Source organism: Bubalus bubalis, chromosome 24 (assembly GCF_019923935.1).
Source record: "Bubalus bubalis isolate 160015118507 breed Murrah chromosome 24, NDDB_SH_1, whole genome shotgun sequence".
NCBI classification, from domain to species: Eukaryota; Metazoa; Chordata; class Mammalia; order Artiodactyla; family Bovidae; genus Bubalus; species Bubalus bubalis.
Genome location: NC_059180.1, coordinates 19,500,849 through 19,518,510, shown reverse-complemented (window position 1 = coordinate 19,518,510; position 17,662 = coordinate 19,500,849). Strand labels below are relative to the sequence as shown.

The 17,662-nt window shown below is 43.4% G+C and overlaps 1 protein-coding gene across 1 annotated transcript in view; it reads left to right on the top strand.

Annotated features, from left to right (window-relative positions):
- The window catches only part of LCMT1 (leucine carboxyl methyltransferase 1), a 69,929-nt gene that overhangs the window by 33,374 nt on the left and 18,893 nt on the right, over positions 1–17,662 (top strand). The window contains exons 4-5 of the mRNA XM_006071146.3: positions 4,650–4,726; positions 7,319–7,380. Coding sequence (XP_006071208.1) covers positions 4,650–4,726; positions 7,319–7,380 — 139 coding nt within the window. The remainder of the gene's footprint in view (positions 1–4,649; positions 4,727–7,318; positions 7,381–17,662) is intronic.

Sequence of the window (17,662 nt, the reverse complement as noted above, 5' to 3'; positions counted from 1 at the left end):
TGTGCCTCTATAAAAGAGCAGGGAAATCTTGTCCATTGATCGTGATGTCTTGGGCTCTTTCCACCTGGGACAGTGCCCCCAGCTGCCCCAGCAGAGGCTCAGCTGCAAGTCACAGGCTTTCTGGAGCCACGACCATGTGAGCTCATTCTGTATAATCTCAGGGGCTCAAGACTGAACAGTCACCGATGCCCATCTTCAGGCAGCAGGCAAGAACAGGGAAAGTTGATCTTGTCATGAGGCAAAGATAAAGGGTAAGTGAAACCCTGTAAGGGTCCTCGGTTCTTTTTTTTGAATTATTTTTTAATTGGAGTATAATCGCTTTACAATGTTGTGTTAGTTTCTGCTGTACATAGTGAATCAGCTATGCTGTGCTTAGTCCCTCAGTCGTGTCCAACTCTTTGCAACACCATGGACTGTAGCCTGCCAGGCTCCTCTGTCCATGGGATTCTCTAGGCAAGAATACTGGAGGGGGTTGCCATGCCCTCCTCCAGGGGATCTTCCCAATCCAGGGATTGAACCCAGGTCTCCCGCACTGCAGGCGGATTCTTTACCATCTGAGCCACCAGGGAAGCCCAAGTGAATCAGTGTGCATATATCCCCTCCCTCTTGAGCCTTCCTCCCACCCCTCCATCCCACCCTTCTATGTCATCACAGAGGGGCCTTGGTTCTTGGTAGCCCTTGGATTCTGTTTCTGCCCAACCAGAGGGTCAGGTGTGGATGGGAAGCAGTCTCAATTTTGGCCACCTGTGAAGCAGTTGATCACGTTGAATCTTCTTCGTGGCTGTTCCCGGCTGCCTCCCAGTGGCCATGCTCAGCTTTGGGTGTCTCCCTGCCTCCTGTGCCCTGTGAGCTACTTGGGAGTGGTGTCGGAAGGGCCACAGAGAATCGCAGAATGAAAAGTTGAAGCATCACTTGCCAGAGCCATTTTGCCCCTTTCTGAACGCTAAGAAAGAGGATGGCTGTTTGTTAAAATGTCCTGGTGTGCCTTTTAGAAACTTTCTTTTGACAGTGATCCCTTATTCAGAATTCTTAGGAGGATCAAGTGCCTGAGTGCCTGAGAAAGATCTTTAAAAAGTACAAAGTGATGTAGGACTCTAGGCTGTCCTTCATTTATTTGCTTTGGATTGTCCGTGTGGTCTTCTGGAATTTTAGGCCTTTTTTTTTTCCAGTAGCTTTTTTGACTGCAGTGAAGACCCAGTCTTCACTGCTGCACACAGGCTTTCTCTAGTTGCAGTGTGCGGACTTCTCATTGTAGTGACTTCTCTTGGTCCAGAGCATAGGCTCTAGAGCACCAGCTCAGTAACCCCATGGCACATGGAATCTTGCTGGATGAGGGATCGAAGCCGAGTCCCCTGCCTTGGCAGGCAGATTCTTAACCTCTGGAACACCAGGGAAGTCCCAATTTTAGGGTGTTCTTATTGCTCCATACCTTGTGAGTACAAGTTCTTGAAAGCTGTTGTAGAATTTCTTAGGAAAAGTCATTTCGGTGTATCCTTTCAACATATCCTCTGAATCTCTTCAGACGGCTTTTACCTAGCCCTGCTTTGCAGTCCTGCAGCAGGTGTGTGTTGCAATTCCAGGAGTGAACGGCTGAGGGTGGGTGAGCCAGATCTCCTCTGACGGCAGGAAACCATCTCATCCCTTTGTTTTCTTTTTTTCTTCCTTCTTCCTTACTTCTCCTTCTTCCTCATTCCCTCTTCTTCCCCTCCTTCTCCCAAACCAGATCTCCTGAAATTTTAACTGAGGATCCTTTTCCATGTGGGTGGATCTCCTCATTTTGTTCCTTGCCCTTGCCTACCGGGAAGTGCGTGCTCGTGGTTTCTGCCCCCATCACTCCGTCCTTGGGCAGGTCTGCTCCCACTTCCTACCTGTCCTCCATCTCTCACTTGCTGCTGTTGTTCAGTTGCTAAGTCATGTCCGACTCTTTCTGACCCCTTGCACTGCCCCACGCCAGGCTCCCCTGTTCTTCACTGTCTCCAGTTTGCTCTACTCTTCTCCAGTAGTATATTGGACACCTTCCGACCCAGGGGGCGGGGGCTCATCTTCCGGTGTCATATCTTTTTGCCTTTTCATACTGTTCATGGGGTTCTTGCAGCAAGAATACTGGAGTGGTTTGCCATTCTCTCCTCCAGTGGATCGTGTTTTGTCTGAACTCTTCACTTTGACCTGTTCGTCTTGGGTGACCCTGCATGGCATGGCTCATAACGTCACTGAGTTACGTAAGCCCCTTTGCCTGCAACAAGGCGGTGATCCATGAAGGGGCCATCTCTCGTTACTGTCTTCATAAATGATACTCTTACCTGCCGGATCACTCAAGTCAGAAACAAGGGTATCATCCATACCCCACCTTTTTGTTTGTCCTATTCTACACCAAAGAAGCCCCCACCAGGCTCTGGATATCAGCCCCTCTGGGTATGTTGGCCAGGTTGTAGGGCGCCTTGTTTCTTGCTAAGTCTTAGGGTATGACGAGCTGCTACAGGCAAATGCGGGTGGTGTTTTTGTCTTCACAGCTGAAGATGCATCTGAGAAGTACAGTTGAATTACAGTGTGTTACAGCAGAGTGATTCAGTTATACATATATGTCTTTTCCCTTAGAGCTTATAATGAACTATTTAGTATAGTCTGCTATACAGTAGGTCCTTGTTTGTTATTTTCTATATAGAAGTGTGTATATATGGGCTTCCCTGATAGCTCAGCTGGTAAAGAATCCACCTGCAATGCAAGAGACCCTCGTTTGATTTCTGGGTCGGGAAGATCCCCTTGAGGAGGGCATGGCAACCCACTCCAGTATTCTTGACTGGGAATCCCACGGACAGAGGAGCCTGGCGGGCTACAGTCCAGAGGGTCGAAAAGAGTCAGATTTGCCTGTGTGACTAAACACACAGCAGTGTGTGTATAAATATATATATATATATATATAAATTCCCAATTTATCCCTCCCTTCTTTCCCCTTTGATAACCATGTTTGTTTTCTGTGTCTGTGGGTCTGTTTCTGTTTTGTACAAAAGTTAATTTGTATCATTTTTTTTAAGATTCTATATATAAGTGATATCATATAATTTGACATAATATTGTGTTAGTTTCATAGTATTATTACACAGTGATCTCATATCTGCATACATTTGTATGTGTGTGTGTGTTCAGTCGCTTAGTCTTGTCCAACTCTTTGTGACCCCATGAACTGTAGCACACCAGGCTCCTCTGTTCATGGGATTCTCCAGGCAAGAATACTGGATTGGGTTGCCATTTCCTCAAGGGATCTTCCCGGCCCAGGGATCGAACCTGAATCTCCTGTGCCTCCAGAATTGCAGGCGGTTTCTTTACCTCTGAGCCACTAGGGAAACCTATTTGCATACATTTGGGGCTAAGTTATTGTTGGACAGGAAGGAGAAGCTGGAGAGAATTCTATCACAACCAGTAGGTGACTGGATGGGGTATAACCACTGACTAAGCTAGAAAAAGCAAAAGAGGGAAGCAGGGCTGTGTGTGTGTGTTTCTCACTTTTTAAAATTGTAGCCACAGTAAAAAAAACTGTACACCCCTAGCCAGGACCTAAATCTATGTACATATGTCTGTACACACAAGATATAAGGGCACCCACGATGCTTACTAAGGGCAGGCCCCATTCTGAGTGTTACTCATGTGTTTCTTCTTTACTCCTCACAACCCTATGAGGTGTTAATCATTTTCTCTACTTTTCAAATAAGGAAACATTGGCCCAGGGATTTTAGTGGCTGTCCCAAGGCCTTACGGCAAATAAGTGGTGGAGTGGGGATTTGAACCTTTCGCCCATCCCCGGGCTCCAGAGTACCTGCTGTCTACCACCCCACCCCACCCCACCCCACTATATATCACAAAATAATGCCGACCCTAATTCCATGTGAAAATTACTGATGTATATTACTTTATTTTATTTCATCCCCAGTCTGCTGGTTACAACCCACCACATTGGTTTCTTGACCCTAATAGGTGTCAAGCTGCGTTTTTGAGAAATACTCTCCTGTCCTCCTTCCAGACCACCTCTTAACATCCCTGTGACCATTCTCCTGGTTCAGACTCCCCATCACTTCTCTCTTGGATGACTACAATAATCTTCTTTTCCCCTCCATCCATTCTTGATGCTGAGACCAAGTAAATTGGAGAGAACATTTCTGACTATATCATTCCCCCTGATTTTAATTAATTTATTTTTTATTTTGACCACTCTTTGAGGCATGTGGAATCTTCGTTCTCCCCAACAGGGATCAAACCCTTGCTCCCAGCAGTAGAAGTGTGAGTCTTAAAATCACTGGACTGCCAGGAAAGTCCTCATTACCCTGATTTTAAATCCTGAAGCACCGCCATTGTTCTTTGGGCCCCTAGGACTTGGTACATGAAAGTGATCGGTAAATGTATGAGTAATAATTCTATAAAAATTGCAGGTGTGCTCAGTCACGAAGTCGTGTCCCATGGACTGTAGCCCACCAGGCTCTTCTGTCCATGGGATTTCCCAGGCAAGAATACAAGAGTGGGTTGCCGTTTCCTTCTCCAGGGGATCTTCCTGACCCAGGGATCAAACCTGTGTCTCCTGCATTAGCAGGCAGGTTCTTTACCACTGAGCCACCGGGGAAACCTTGTATAAAGATTACCCTCTGTTTTTTTTTCCTCAGGATGAAGATCTTCTACCAAGAAAATATTTTGAAATCGACTTTCCGATGATAGTCACGAGAAAGCTGCACAGCATCAAGTAAGTGTGGCTTTGGCCAGAAGCAAGAGCCTGGTGGGCTTCAGAACCAGCTCCTGGGAGACCGCAGGTCTGAATGTGGGAACCTCACGTTTCATCCCGTCCCTACTCTCTTTCTTGCCCCAGGACCCTCATTCCAATGTATTGTGCAGTCATCAACAGGAAATATACCGTCCTTTGTGACTCTTCTCTCTGTTTATGTAATTCCCCTGAACATTAACAAAAAGTGACTTACAGTAGATTAGTAATTTGAATTAAAAAAAATTTTTGGATAGTTGATTAACAGTGTTGTGTATTAATCTGAATTTTGATGTGTATTTTGCTTACTTCTTAGGATATAGAAAGGTGCCTGGCCCCAGAATAGATATGTAGTAAAATTCTTTAAAAAAAAAATAACAACAGCACATATATATTTTGTGTGTGTGTGTGTGTGTGCTGAGTCTTGGTTGCTGTGTAGGCTTTCTCTGGTTGTGGCAAGCAGGGGCTATTCTCTAGTGTTCTGAGGGCTTCTCATTCTGGTGGCTTCTCTTGTTGCGGCGCGCAGGCTCTTGGGCAGTTGGACTTCAGTAGTTGTGGCATTCGGGCTTAATGGAATCTTCCTGGACCAGGGATCAAACCCGTGTCCCCTGCATTGTCAGACGAATTCTCAACCACTGGACCATCAGGGAAGTCCATTCAGAATTTTTTGAATGAATGAATGGGAGGCTGAAGTTACAGTTACTATATAAGAGATGTTACAGGGGCCATTCTGAGTTCAGTTTTCAAGGAATTTGCCAAGTTGTAAGTGGTGAGTTTGCTAATCTTTGCCAAGAGTTTTTCTTTGCCTACTCCCATGTTAAATGCTTCACTTGGATGGTCCTCCTCAATCTTCAGAGCTGACTTGTAAATTAAGTGGTATCATTGACCCCTTTCTACAGGATGAGAAAACTGAGGCTCAGAGAAGTTTAGTTAATTTGCCTAAAGTCACCTGGCTAGAAAGCGGTGGAACTGAAAATTAAACCCTGACTTCAAGACCAAGGTTGTTTTCCAACAGTTATAACCTACAGGTCCACTCTCCTTTTTATAGTGGTCATATAAATAAAATCCCAATTCTTACATTTAACCAAGTTTTTCATAAGCACAAAAGCTTCTGCTTATCCTTTAGAGATGTCTCATTCTGTAGACATCCAGAGAGAATTGGAGGTCATTTTCAAACTTTATTTTTTTAGTTTATCCTTGTATCTTTTGCCACTGCAGGAGATGCAAGAGACACAAGTTTGATCCCTCAGTTGGAAAGATCCTCTGGAGGAGGAAATTGCAACCCGCTCCACTTTTGCCTGGAAAATCCCATGGACGGAGGAGCCTGGTAGACTGCAGTCCATGGGGTCTCTTAAGAGTCAAACACGACTGAGCGACTGCATTTTCACTCTTCAGTTTCATGCATTGGAGAAGGAAATGGCAACCCACTCCAGTATTCTTGCCTTGAGAATCCCAGGGATGGGGGAGCCTGGTGGGCTGCTGTCTCTGGGGTCGCACAGAGTCGGACACGACTGAAGCAACTTAGCAGCAGTAGCCAGTATTCTTGACTGGAAAATTCCATGAACAGAGGAGACTGGAGGGTTACAGTCCAAGGGGTCACAAAGAGTCAGATATGACTGTGTGCACACACACATGAAAATAAGTTTTTTTACCCTTTCTAAATATAAAATTATATCTACATTAAATATGCTTTGAAGGTGCTGTACTGTAATTCTGATGTTCTGGGAACACTACGAAGTGTGACTAAATACAAAGTGTGACTAAACTTGTTGGAACTCTTGAGTGAAATCAGGGCAGATAGGCTCAAGGCCCAGGGTGGGTTTCTGGGGTTAAAAAACATTGACATTTGTGTATGGTTGTTGGGATATTGAACTTGGTTCTCTGATTTCTGATTTTTTGCATATTCTTTCTTTCTTTTTTTTTTTTTGGCCATACTATGGCCTATGGGATCTTAGTTGCCTGAACAGGGATCAAACCCAGGCCCCTGGCAGTGGAAGCACAGAGTTCTAACCACTGGACTACCAGGGAATTCCCTAGTGTTTTGCAGATTCTTGATGGAGGGAGTTATCACATAAATGTTACTAAACTTTAGGTCTCAGTAAGAGTCAATATTTTTAGTTTGTCTGTGAGGAATAATAAGCTATCTTAAAAAGTTCTGTTTGAGAAGAGGCAAGACATTTGAATGACTTGAAAAATACTGGAACATTTGAATGATTCTTGCTTGCCTGTCTGTAGCTGTTTCTAAGTAAGTGTGTTGTGATCTGTTTGTGATTTGATAGCAGATTCTCAGCTTAGCTGACCTAACCTGACTGACACTCATATCCTATAGACTTTTACTGTATGTGTCTAAGGTCAAGTGTGATTAAACAGATGACCGTTTGGTGTGTTCCTTCCTTTGAACACTAGTGATACTGGATTGGCCAAGGAGTCTGTTGGATATTTCCATAACATCTGATGGAAAAACCTGAGCGAACTTTTTAGCCAACCCAATATCTGTTTGCTGTGTCTGTATGAGTGTCTGTGTTTTAGTGGTAAATGAGCTACTTGCCTTATCTTTCTTTTTCCCATCTTCTGCAGACTGAAACCTCTCCTATCAAAACCCATTTTAGACTTGCATTCAGAGGACACACTTCAAATGGGCAAGTATCTGTAACCTGAGTCATACAACCTGGGCTGTAGGACCATGTCAGCTCTTTTTTCCCCTTTTCTTTTTAAAGATCGAGTGTGAGTTAGTGTGTGTGTGTGAGTTAGTGTGTGTGTGTGCGTGTGCGCATGCTCGCATCTATCCTTCTGTTGCTATAATGTTGTCTTCCACCACTGTTACCAGGAAGAAATTTAAAATGATTTTTGGTATGACTTGGGCTTCCTTGATAGCTCAGTTGGTAAAGAATCCGCCTGCAATGCAGGAGACCCCGGTTCAATTTCTGGATTGGGAAGATCCCCTGGAGAAGGCACTCCAGTATTCTGGCCTAGAGAATTCCATGGACTGTATGTATAGTTCATGGGGTTGCAAAGAGTCAGACACGACTGAGCAACTTTCACTCACTTGGTATGACTCATTTTAGATGTCCATAGGTCCCCAACCCTAAATCTTTTTATAAAGAGAAATTAGTTGTCAGCATTTAAAAAATAGATTTTTCATGAAAGTCTTGATTTCCAGTTTTGCTTGGAAATATCAGATCTTGGAAAACATCAGACCCTGACTCCTGCATGGTGATCACTGGCAGCAGCTGCCTTGGTTCGACAGGTCGTGTCCTCCCCAGCTCTGACCCCACCACCCACTCTTACCTCACACCAGACATGCTTCCTGGTTTATGTCACCTGCTTGGCCCCTGCCTTCATTTTTCCCCTCAAATTTTTTTTTAAATTTGTATATTTGGCTACACCAGGTCTTAGTTGCAGTACTCAGGATGTTCCATCTTTCTGCGGCACGCAGAGTCTTTTTAGTTGTGGGATGTGGGATCTAGTTCCCTGAAGAGGGATTAAACCTGGACCCCTTATATTAGGAGTGTGGAGTCTTAGCCACTGGGCCACCAGGGAAGTCGCTCTCCCTAGGTTTTAAGTATGAATGCTTGCAAACAACACTTTGCTCATTTCTAAAGCCTCTCAAATTATAGTAAAACTCTTCCAGAATGTTCCGTCATTCTCAATCTGTATTTGATAGAGACGTTCAAGGGCCTTATTAAAAATTCAGGTCAGAAAATGTGCTTAGAGAGGATGGCCTTCTCGAATGGGTGACGTAGATAGCACAACAAATGTCAGATAACTAGGTACGCCTTCTCTTTCACACAACCACAGTGCCTTAGATACCTACCAGTGATCAGATTACTAAGAAAGTTTCCACAGAAAATAGTATCTCCCCCGACCTCTGTTTCCCTTATACAGATTATAAGTAGAAACTGTTCAAGCTTTGTCATTTGCTGGCCGATTTGCTTTCTCCACACTTGGCCTATCATAATTTTCTATATGTTTGGTTAATATTTGAGTCAGAACAGTTATCTGTAGTGAACTGTCTAGTACTTTGCTGGAACTTTGATCTGTCAGTATAGAAACATTCAAAGGAGAGAGGACCTTCCATAATCCTTCCCCTTATCCAAGATAACCAGTGTTCTGAGTATTTTCTCCTATAGATGAACAGTGTACCCAGAGAAAGGTGAATATACATATAATAAAGTACACACATAAATATAGTCCAATGCCTGGTACATAAAAGATTCAGTAAATTTTTGTTGAATGAATGTCTAAACACATTGAATAAATATCTGTTGTAGTTTAACATGTATTTGTTGAATGAATGATCTATGCTTCTATATATGAATATAGGTTTATATGTAATTTTAATAAAATAAATAATTTATACATACTGTTTTGTGACTTGCTCTTTTCATGTCCTGCTAAATCATGACTATCTTTTCATGTCAGTGTATATAATCCTTCCTTATTTTTAGTGGCTTTATAGCCATTTCCTCTGCACGGAAATTCCATTTTATTTAATCTAGTCCCTACTGATGGTCCCTGATAGCTCAGTTGGTAAAGAGTCCGCCTGCAATGTGGGAGACCCAGGTTCGATTCCTGGGTTGGAAAGATCTGCTGGAGAAGAGATGGGTTACCCAGTCCAGTATTCTTGGGCTTCCCTGTGGTTCAGCTGGTAAAGAATCCACCTGCAGTGTGGGAGACCTGGGTTTGATCCCTGGGTTGGGAAGATCCCCTGGAGAAGGGAAAGGCTACCCACTCCAGTATTCTGGCCTGGAGAATTCCATGGATTGTATAGTCCATGGGGTCACAAACAGTTCGACACAACTGAGCGACTTTCACTTTCACTGATGGTCATTTAGATTGCTGCCTTTTTATGTTTCTATATTCAACAGTGCTATAGAAGACACATGTATATGTGCATATTTGCAGGAATTGCTAGGTTGAAGGATTGTGCATTGTGAATTTTAATAGCTACTACTAGGATCTTCAGAATTCTTTTTATTAATTTCTGTGTTCACTAAGAGTAGATGAGGATACTCTTTCTCTAAATCTTCACTAACACTAGATATTTTCATATATTAAATATTTTTAAATATAGGTAGAAATTTGGCAGTATGATTAGCTGAAATGATGTCCTATTTTAAAATTTTATATAACTTAGTGTGCTAGTGAGTTATCTTTCTTTTATTTCATTAGCCTTTGGGAATTTCTTTGTAAATTTCCTTTGCTCAATTTTTTCTTCAGTTGCAATGTTTCCTTTTTTTTTTTTTCAGTTTATAAGAACCCTTATAAAGATAGTTCTTTGATAAATGCCTTTTGTCAGTTTTTTTTAATTGCAGATTTTTTTTCTTATTCTTGTTTGTTTTTTTAACTCTGGGTCTTAATGTGGGTAAATTTTCCAGTCTTTATAGTTGTTGATGTTGCCATTGTATTGAGAAAAGAGAAATTGAATAAAAAATAAATAAAAATGAAAATATGAGAAAAGTGATAGGTGATAATAAAAGTGACAAAAATTTAAAAATTATCCTTTTCCTTCAAACTTGTGGGTCTGTCATTTTAAGAATCGCCACTGTTTATCAATAAGAAAGAAGGAGTGTTGACAAATTAAACAGATACATTAACAGCTCTTAGATGCATCGTGATTTCAGACATGTTAAAATGTTAAAAAAAATGCATCTTAGAATTAATGATAGATGTTTTCTTAAGCTGAAGTATTCATAGGGTAATAAATTAGAAGTATATAAATGGATACACAATGAAAAGTAAATCAGGATGAGTTCTTAAAAAGTAAGTCAGGTTCTATGACTTTTCTGCTTAAATCTTCCCAGAGCCGAAATCCACATGGTTAATCAGTCAAATGGATGCCTCCTCATTTTATTTTTGAACATAGTAACTAGGATCTCACCCACTGCCCTCCTGCTATCCTCTGACTGTGCCAAGCTCTCTCTCATCTTCAGACTTTTTCCTCTTCCCTTGGTCTGGAACTCTTTGGCTCTAATTTTGCTTCATGGGCTCCATGTGGTCACGTATGTCTCATTTCAGCTGCCACGTCATGCTCTATGCATACTCTTTTCTTGTAATTCAATTGCTCGGTTGTGTCCCAACTCTTCGCAGCCCCATGAACTGCAGCACACCAGGCTCCTCAGTCTTTCATTATCTCTTGGAGCTTGCTCAGATTTATGTCCATTGAGTCAGTGATGCCATCTAACTGTCTCATCCTCTCTCACCCTCTTCTCTTCCTGCATCTTTCCCAGCATCAGGGTCTTTTCCAGTGAGTCATCTCCGCATCAGGTGGCCAAAGCGTTGGAGCTTCAGCTTCAGCATCAGTCTTTCTAGTGAATATTCAGGCCTGATTTCCTTGAGGATTGACTGGTTTGATCTCCTTACAAAACCATAGTTTTGACTATATGGAACTTTGTCCATATAGTCATCCTCTTTTCTTCATAGCAGTTAATACTCTGATGTTATCTTGATTCTTCATTTGCTCTGTGACTCACTGTCTCTGTCTCCGAGGGGATAAGCCTCATGACAGCAGGGACCCTTCCTGTCTCATTCATCACTGTATCCCCAGCACCCAAAACAGTGCCTGGGACACAGATTGTTAATGGAATAAACATGTACCTGAAGGCTTGAATGAACGAACATTCATGTTTTTGTAATCCATCTCAACTCCTGTGTGGAGCTGGATGAATTTAAAGTAAAAAGGGCAGCCCAATCAAAGCATTTCCAAATATCAGGCATTTCAACTGAACCCTAAGAAGGAGAAACTCTAGGGAGGTTTTCTCAATCAAGGCAAGTGCAGGCAAAGGAGGAGCGTGCAAGGATGCCGAAAGCCCAGTGTGACTGAACCTGGAAGTGAGGTGGTGTGATGAAGCCATCAGGGACTGCATCGCCTAGGATCTTGCAGGCCAGGTCAAGAAGTCGGGACTCTGTTCTAAGGGAAGTGGGATCCTGTTCCCACAAGACCGCCCCCATCTTTATAGTGCTCTCCACACTTGCCCAGCATTCATCTTCCCTGCTGGATCACAGGCCCCATGCGGGCAGGACAGTATCTCCCTGTTCACCCACTTATTCCCCAAACTCAGTGCCCTGGACATAGTGAGAGCTCACTAAGTATTACCAGGTGGACTGATGGACAGACAGACCAGCAAAACTTCTGTGTGGCCCAGAAATCCACTTGAGGCTGAATCCATTTTACAACATGCCCCACCCCCCACCCCCCCTGCCTTTTTTAAACTGAAGTGTTCTCGAAAATCTGTAGACCTAAAAACTCCTGGCAGTCCTAATAATGCGTCTGTCCTTGAAGACATACAATGAATGAGATTGATGGGCTTCACTCCAGCTTAACAGCACATAGGAACCCATCTCTCTTGAAATGCTGACTTGGAGGTGATGGAAGAGATCATGACTTGTATGCACTGTGGATTCTTTGTGTGTGTGTGTTTACACTGTTGCATCGTGTTAATCTTACATTTCTTCATGCCTTTTGTAGAAAGAAAGTGAAAGTGAAGTCACTCAGTTGTGTCCAACTGTTTGCGACCCCATGGAATGTAGCCCACCAGGCTCCTCCATCCATGGGATTCTCCAGGCAAGAGTACTGGAGTGGGTTGCCATTTCCTTCTCCAGGGGATCTTCCTGACCCAGGGATCGAACCCAGGTCTCCTGCATTGCAGGCAGACGCTTTAACCTCTGAGCCAACAGGGAAGCCTATCCTTTTGTAGGCATGAGCTTAATGAGGCAGATAATTAAAACCTGTGTGAGCTTTTGCTCTGAAACAAACCACTGGAAAGCACATGGCTTAAAATAACAACTGTCTGTTTAGCTCACCATCCTGCAGCTTGCCAATTTGGGTTGGGTTCATCTGGGTTGGGGACTTCCCTGGTGGCTCAGATGGTAAAGAATCCATCTGCAATGCAGGAGATCTGGGTTTGATCCCTGGGTCGGGAAGATCCCTCGGAGAAGGGAATGGCTACCTACTCCAGTATTCTTGGATGGAGGAGCCCGGCGGGCTACAGTCCATAGGGTCGCAAAGAGTTGGACACGACTGAGCGACTAACACTTTTCATCTGGGTGGAGCTTCTCAGCACCTACCTGGATTTAATCATCTGTGTCTGATCTTCACAGAAGACCTCCATGACATCCCAGGCATTGGGTCAGGCAAGGAGTCCCTACTTTCCTTGGATCACAGTGCCCTAAGCGCCTCAGTAAACTTTTCATAGTGACCCTAGGTTACAAAATATATCAACAATTCTGTTTATTAATAAGTTTAGCCTCAAGCGTTGTAAGCATTTATACTCTTAACAGCTTCTTGATCATTTGAAAGAAAAGACGCATACAGTTTAAGAACAAATGCTCTTCTAATTTCCTTCTTAAATAACCACAGTTACTTCCAATGGGATACGTGCTCCTGTCAGGCACGTCATGACCTTACCTGGGAGCAGGTGGGACACCACCACCTGTTCCTCTTGCAATATTGCAAGTGATGTTTGAGCAGTAGTGGCGTGTTTTTTTTTTTTTAATCACAGTCGTATCTGAGAGGTCAACTTTGCAGAGATAGGGTGTCATTAAAAGTGAGTGCACAGAAGTCTCAAGTGGACACTGTGACTGCTTTGACTGGTGGTTTGCTTGTGTCTGATCCATGTGGAGGGTCTCTGTGTTTCCCTCAAAAATTTTTTGAAACATCATGCTCTGCCAAGTTGATTGTGCTGTCCCAGGGCACCTCAGGGTACACAGTTGGAAACCATGGAGCTTGCACTTAATAATAATTATTATTTTTGGTTGCACTGGGTCTTCGTTGTGGTGCATGGACTCTGTTGCTCCAGGGAGGCTTTCCCTCATTGCCGCAAGCGGGGGCTGCTCTCATTGAGGTGTTCATTGCAGTGGATTCTCTTGTTGCAGCTTGTGGGCTCTAGAGCACGGGCTTCCATAGTTGTAGCACACAGATTTAGTTGCCCTGTGTCATGTGGGATCTTAGTTCCCAATCCAGGGATCGAACCCATGTCCCCTGCACTGGCAGGTGGATTCTTAACCACTGAACCACCAGGGAAGTCCTGGAGCTCACACTGCCACATTGCCCTTAATGTTCGATATAGCCACATGAGGTTGCTATTGTTTGAATTTTATGTTTAAAAAGTCGTGAGTGGTATATCACGTGACTGGGAACTGGCAGAATAGAACTTTGCTCTTAGGGTTGTTTTGACTCCGAAGCCCATTCCTCTGCTGATGCACTCCAGAGAATTTTCATCTTGGGAACCATATCCTGTTCCCAAGCTACAGCATGTTAAGTTTCCCCTATCTGAGAATAATTACAACTATTCAAAGATTTTTTTTAAACTTCAGCATCAACTAATGATCTTCGAATTTTTGTGTGTAAGTCTAGCACAGGGTTTCTCAGCCTCAGTCCTGCTAACATCTGGGGCTGAATAATCCCCTGTTGGGGGGCTGTCCCACACAATGTATAATGTTTTAGCATTGTCCCTGACCTCTACCTACTAGATGCCTCGAACATCCCCCAGCTGTGACAACCAAAAATGTCTCCAGACACCACCCAGTGTTCCCTAGGGACAAAGTTGAGAGCTGCTGCTTGAATGAAATGATGACCAAGCCTGAGGAATAGGATTTTTATACTTGTCTTGCCATTCTGGCCTGGTATTAATTTGTTCTTAATTTTTTTAAAAACCATGTCATGGCGTTATGTCTTCAGGACTTCTCCCTCTTAAATCCTCTTAGAAGTCAGTCCTCTAATGATTGATCACAGAGAGAGCTGCTGCTACTGCTGCTAAGTCGCTTCGATCGTGTCCGACTCTGTGTGACCCCATAGACGGCAGCCCACCAGGCTCCCCCTTCCCTGGGATTCTCCAGGCAAGAACACTGGAGTGGGTTGCCATTTCCTTCTCCAATGCATGAAAGTGAAAAGTGAAAGTGAAGACGCTCAGTCGTATCTGACTCTTAGCGACCCCGTGGACTGCAGCCCACCAGGCTCTTCCGTCCATGCGATTTTCCAGGCAAGAGTACTGGAGTGGGGTGCCATTGCCTTCTCCGCACAGAGAGAGCTACTGGTAGCAATTTAAGGTTCTAAATCAGTGTTAATTTGCTTTCCAGAATTGAGTGGGGACCAGCTCTTCCTTTAGAAAGTTGTTCTTATGTGAATATCACACAAATGCTTTGAAGTCCCCTTCTGTTTTTCTCTTCAAAGTAGAATATAGAAATAAAGGAAAGGATTCTGAATCTCATTTTGGTGAGAAGGTCTTTTTCTTATCTGTTTTCAGAAACATTCTAACGGCACCAAGGTTTTTCTGTTGTTTTTTTTTTTTTGGTCTCTTGCCACTGATAGATTTTCTAAAAATGGTGCATTTTCCTAGAATAGTAATGTGTGCTCAGTCATGTCTGGCTCTTTTGTGACCCCGTGGAGGGTAGCCTGCCAGGCTCCTCTGTCCATGGGATTTTCCAGGCAAGAATACTGGGGTGGATTGCCATTTCCTTCCCCTGGGGACCTTCCTGACGCAGGGATTGAACCCAAGTCTCTTGAGTCTCCTGCATTAGCAGGTGGAGTCTCTACCACTGTGCCACCTGGGAAGTCCCAGAATAGTATACCTCCCTTGAAACTTACCCGGGGCCTGTATCTTCTTTCTGTTTCTTGTGAAATGAGGGTCAGGCATTCTTCAAGGGCAGATAACAGACTTTCTATTTCTGCACAGCTTGAGTAGCCCCTGACTTCTGAGGATCATGACAGGTGTGGCGTATGTGTGATTTAGAGCATCAGATTTTATCGTTGATGATACCTTGGGGTCACTGTGTCTAGGGCTTCCCAGATAGTATGCCAGCTTGCCTGGGAATACAGCTGGGCCACTGCTGGGTGCACTCTAGGTCATTGCCCTTTGCAACTCTGCCATGCCTTATGCTCAATTTTTAAGAGTAATCATAACCATGTGCAATTTTTGCCTTGCATATACCTTTAGATCCACATCTCTTAGTAAGATGGGTCTTTTGTGAATTGCATGGTCCGAGGGAACCACATGCTTCAACATTCTGGGCCTCTCTTTTTTTGTGGTCAGCGATGGAAAACCTCAATTTTAATATCTATGTTTTCAGAAGGCACACAGGCATTTGAGAGTCATTGCTTGTTTTCACAGCAGGGCAAGCAAGTGCCTTCACGTCCTTTATATTCTTTTCTGGACTCGGGTGTTGCAGTGCCCGGGACTGACTCTGGATCTCCTGGCTTTGTCCTTGAGTGGTTTCCTGACATCTAGCAGGTTCCTAGAAGGTATTTCTTGTTAGCTTATGGGATGTGGCCAAGTGTATTTGAACTCGCTCAGCGGGGTTCTCAGTAAAGGAAAACAAGCTCACGTGCTGTTTCCTTCCTCACACTTTTCTGCTCTGGGTTCTCAGGAGAGAACTGGGTTCTCAGCAGTGATGCAGGGTGGCTGTCAAATGTCCCAGCTCCTTCCATGGTTTGTACCTTTGAGGGAGTTGAGCAAACAGTGCTTGGAGTAAATAATCAAGCAATTTAATTTCTTTTTTTATTCTAATCTATCTTTAAAAATGGAAAGTTTAAATTGAAAAGAATTTCAGGGCTACACAAAAATAATGTGACTAGATTGATGAATCTCCATGTACCATCGCCTAATTTTATTGCCAGTGTCATTTCATCTACCTGTGGTTCTAAAAGTGTAGTCCCATAGGACTTTCCTGGTGGTCCAGTGGCTCAGACCCCATGCTTCCAATGCAGGGGGCCTGGGTTTGATCCCTGGTCAGGGACCTAGATCCCACATGCTGCAACTAAGACCAGGTGCAGCCAAATAAATAAATATTGAAAAAATAAATAAAAGTCTAGCCCCACACTAACAGCATCAACACAATCTGGAAACTTACTAGAAATATGGATTTCCATTTTCAAAAAGACCCTGATAGTGGGAAGGATTGAGGCCAAGAAGAAAAGAAGGTGGCAGAGGATGAGATAGTTAGATGGCATTACCGACTCAATGGACATGAATTTGAGCAAATTCTGGGAAATAATGAAGGATAGGGAAGGCTGGCATGCTGTAGTCCATGGGGTCACAAAGAGTCAGATACAACTTAGTGACTGAATAACAATAACATTTTGAAAAAATATAAATCAGAAACTCAGGGAGTAGAGACTGATCAGTTTCAACAAGAACTCTGGGTGATTCTGATTCTTGCCAAAGCTTGAGAATCATAATATATACCATTTCATCCAACCTCTGTTGGAATATCTTAAAGGGAATATTATGTTACCTGCCTCCTGAGAAACCTGTATGTGGGTCAAGAAGCAACAGTTGTTACGTGGAACAACAGACTGGTTCAAAATTGAGAAAGAAGTATGACAAGGTTGTATATAGTCACCTTGTTTTTTAACTTACATGCAGAGTACATCATGCGAGATCCCTGGCTGGATGAATCACAAACTGGAATCAAGATTGCTGGAAGAAATATCAACAGACTCAAATATGGAGATGATGCCACTCTAATGGCAGAAAGTGAAGAGGAACTGAAGAGCCTTTTAATGAGGGTGAAAGAAGAGAGTGAAAAAGTTGGCTTAAAACTCAACATTCAGAAAACTAAGACCATGGCATCTGTTCCCATCACTTCATCACAAATAGAAGGGGGAAAAGTGGAAGCAGTGACAAATTTTATTTTCTTGGGCTCCAAAATCACTGCAGATGGTGGTTAAAAGACACTTACTCTTTGGAAGGAAAGCTATGACAAACCTAGACAGCATATTACCAGAGACATCACTTTACCAGTAAAGGTCCGTATAGTGAAAGCTATGATTTTTCCAGTAGTTATGTACAGATGTGAGAGTTGGACCACAAAGAAAGCTGAGCACCAAAGAATTGATGCTTTCAAACTGTGGTGCTGGAGAAGACTCTTGAAGACTCTTGTCTCCTTTGGACAAGGAGATCAAGCTAGTCAGTCCTCAAGGAA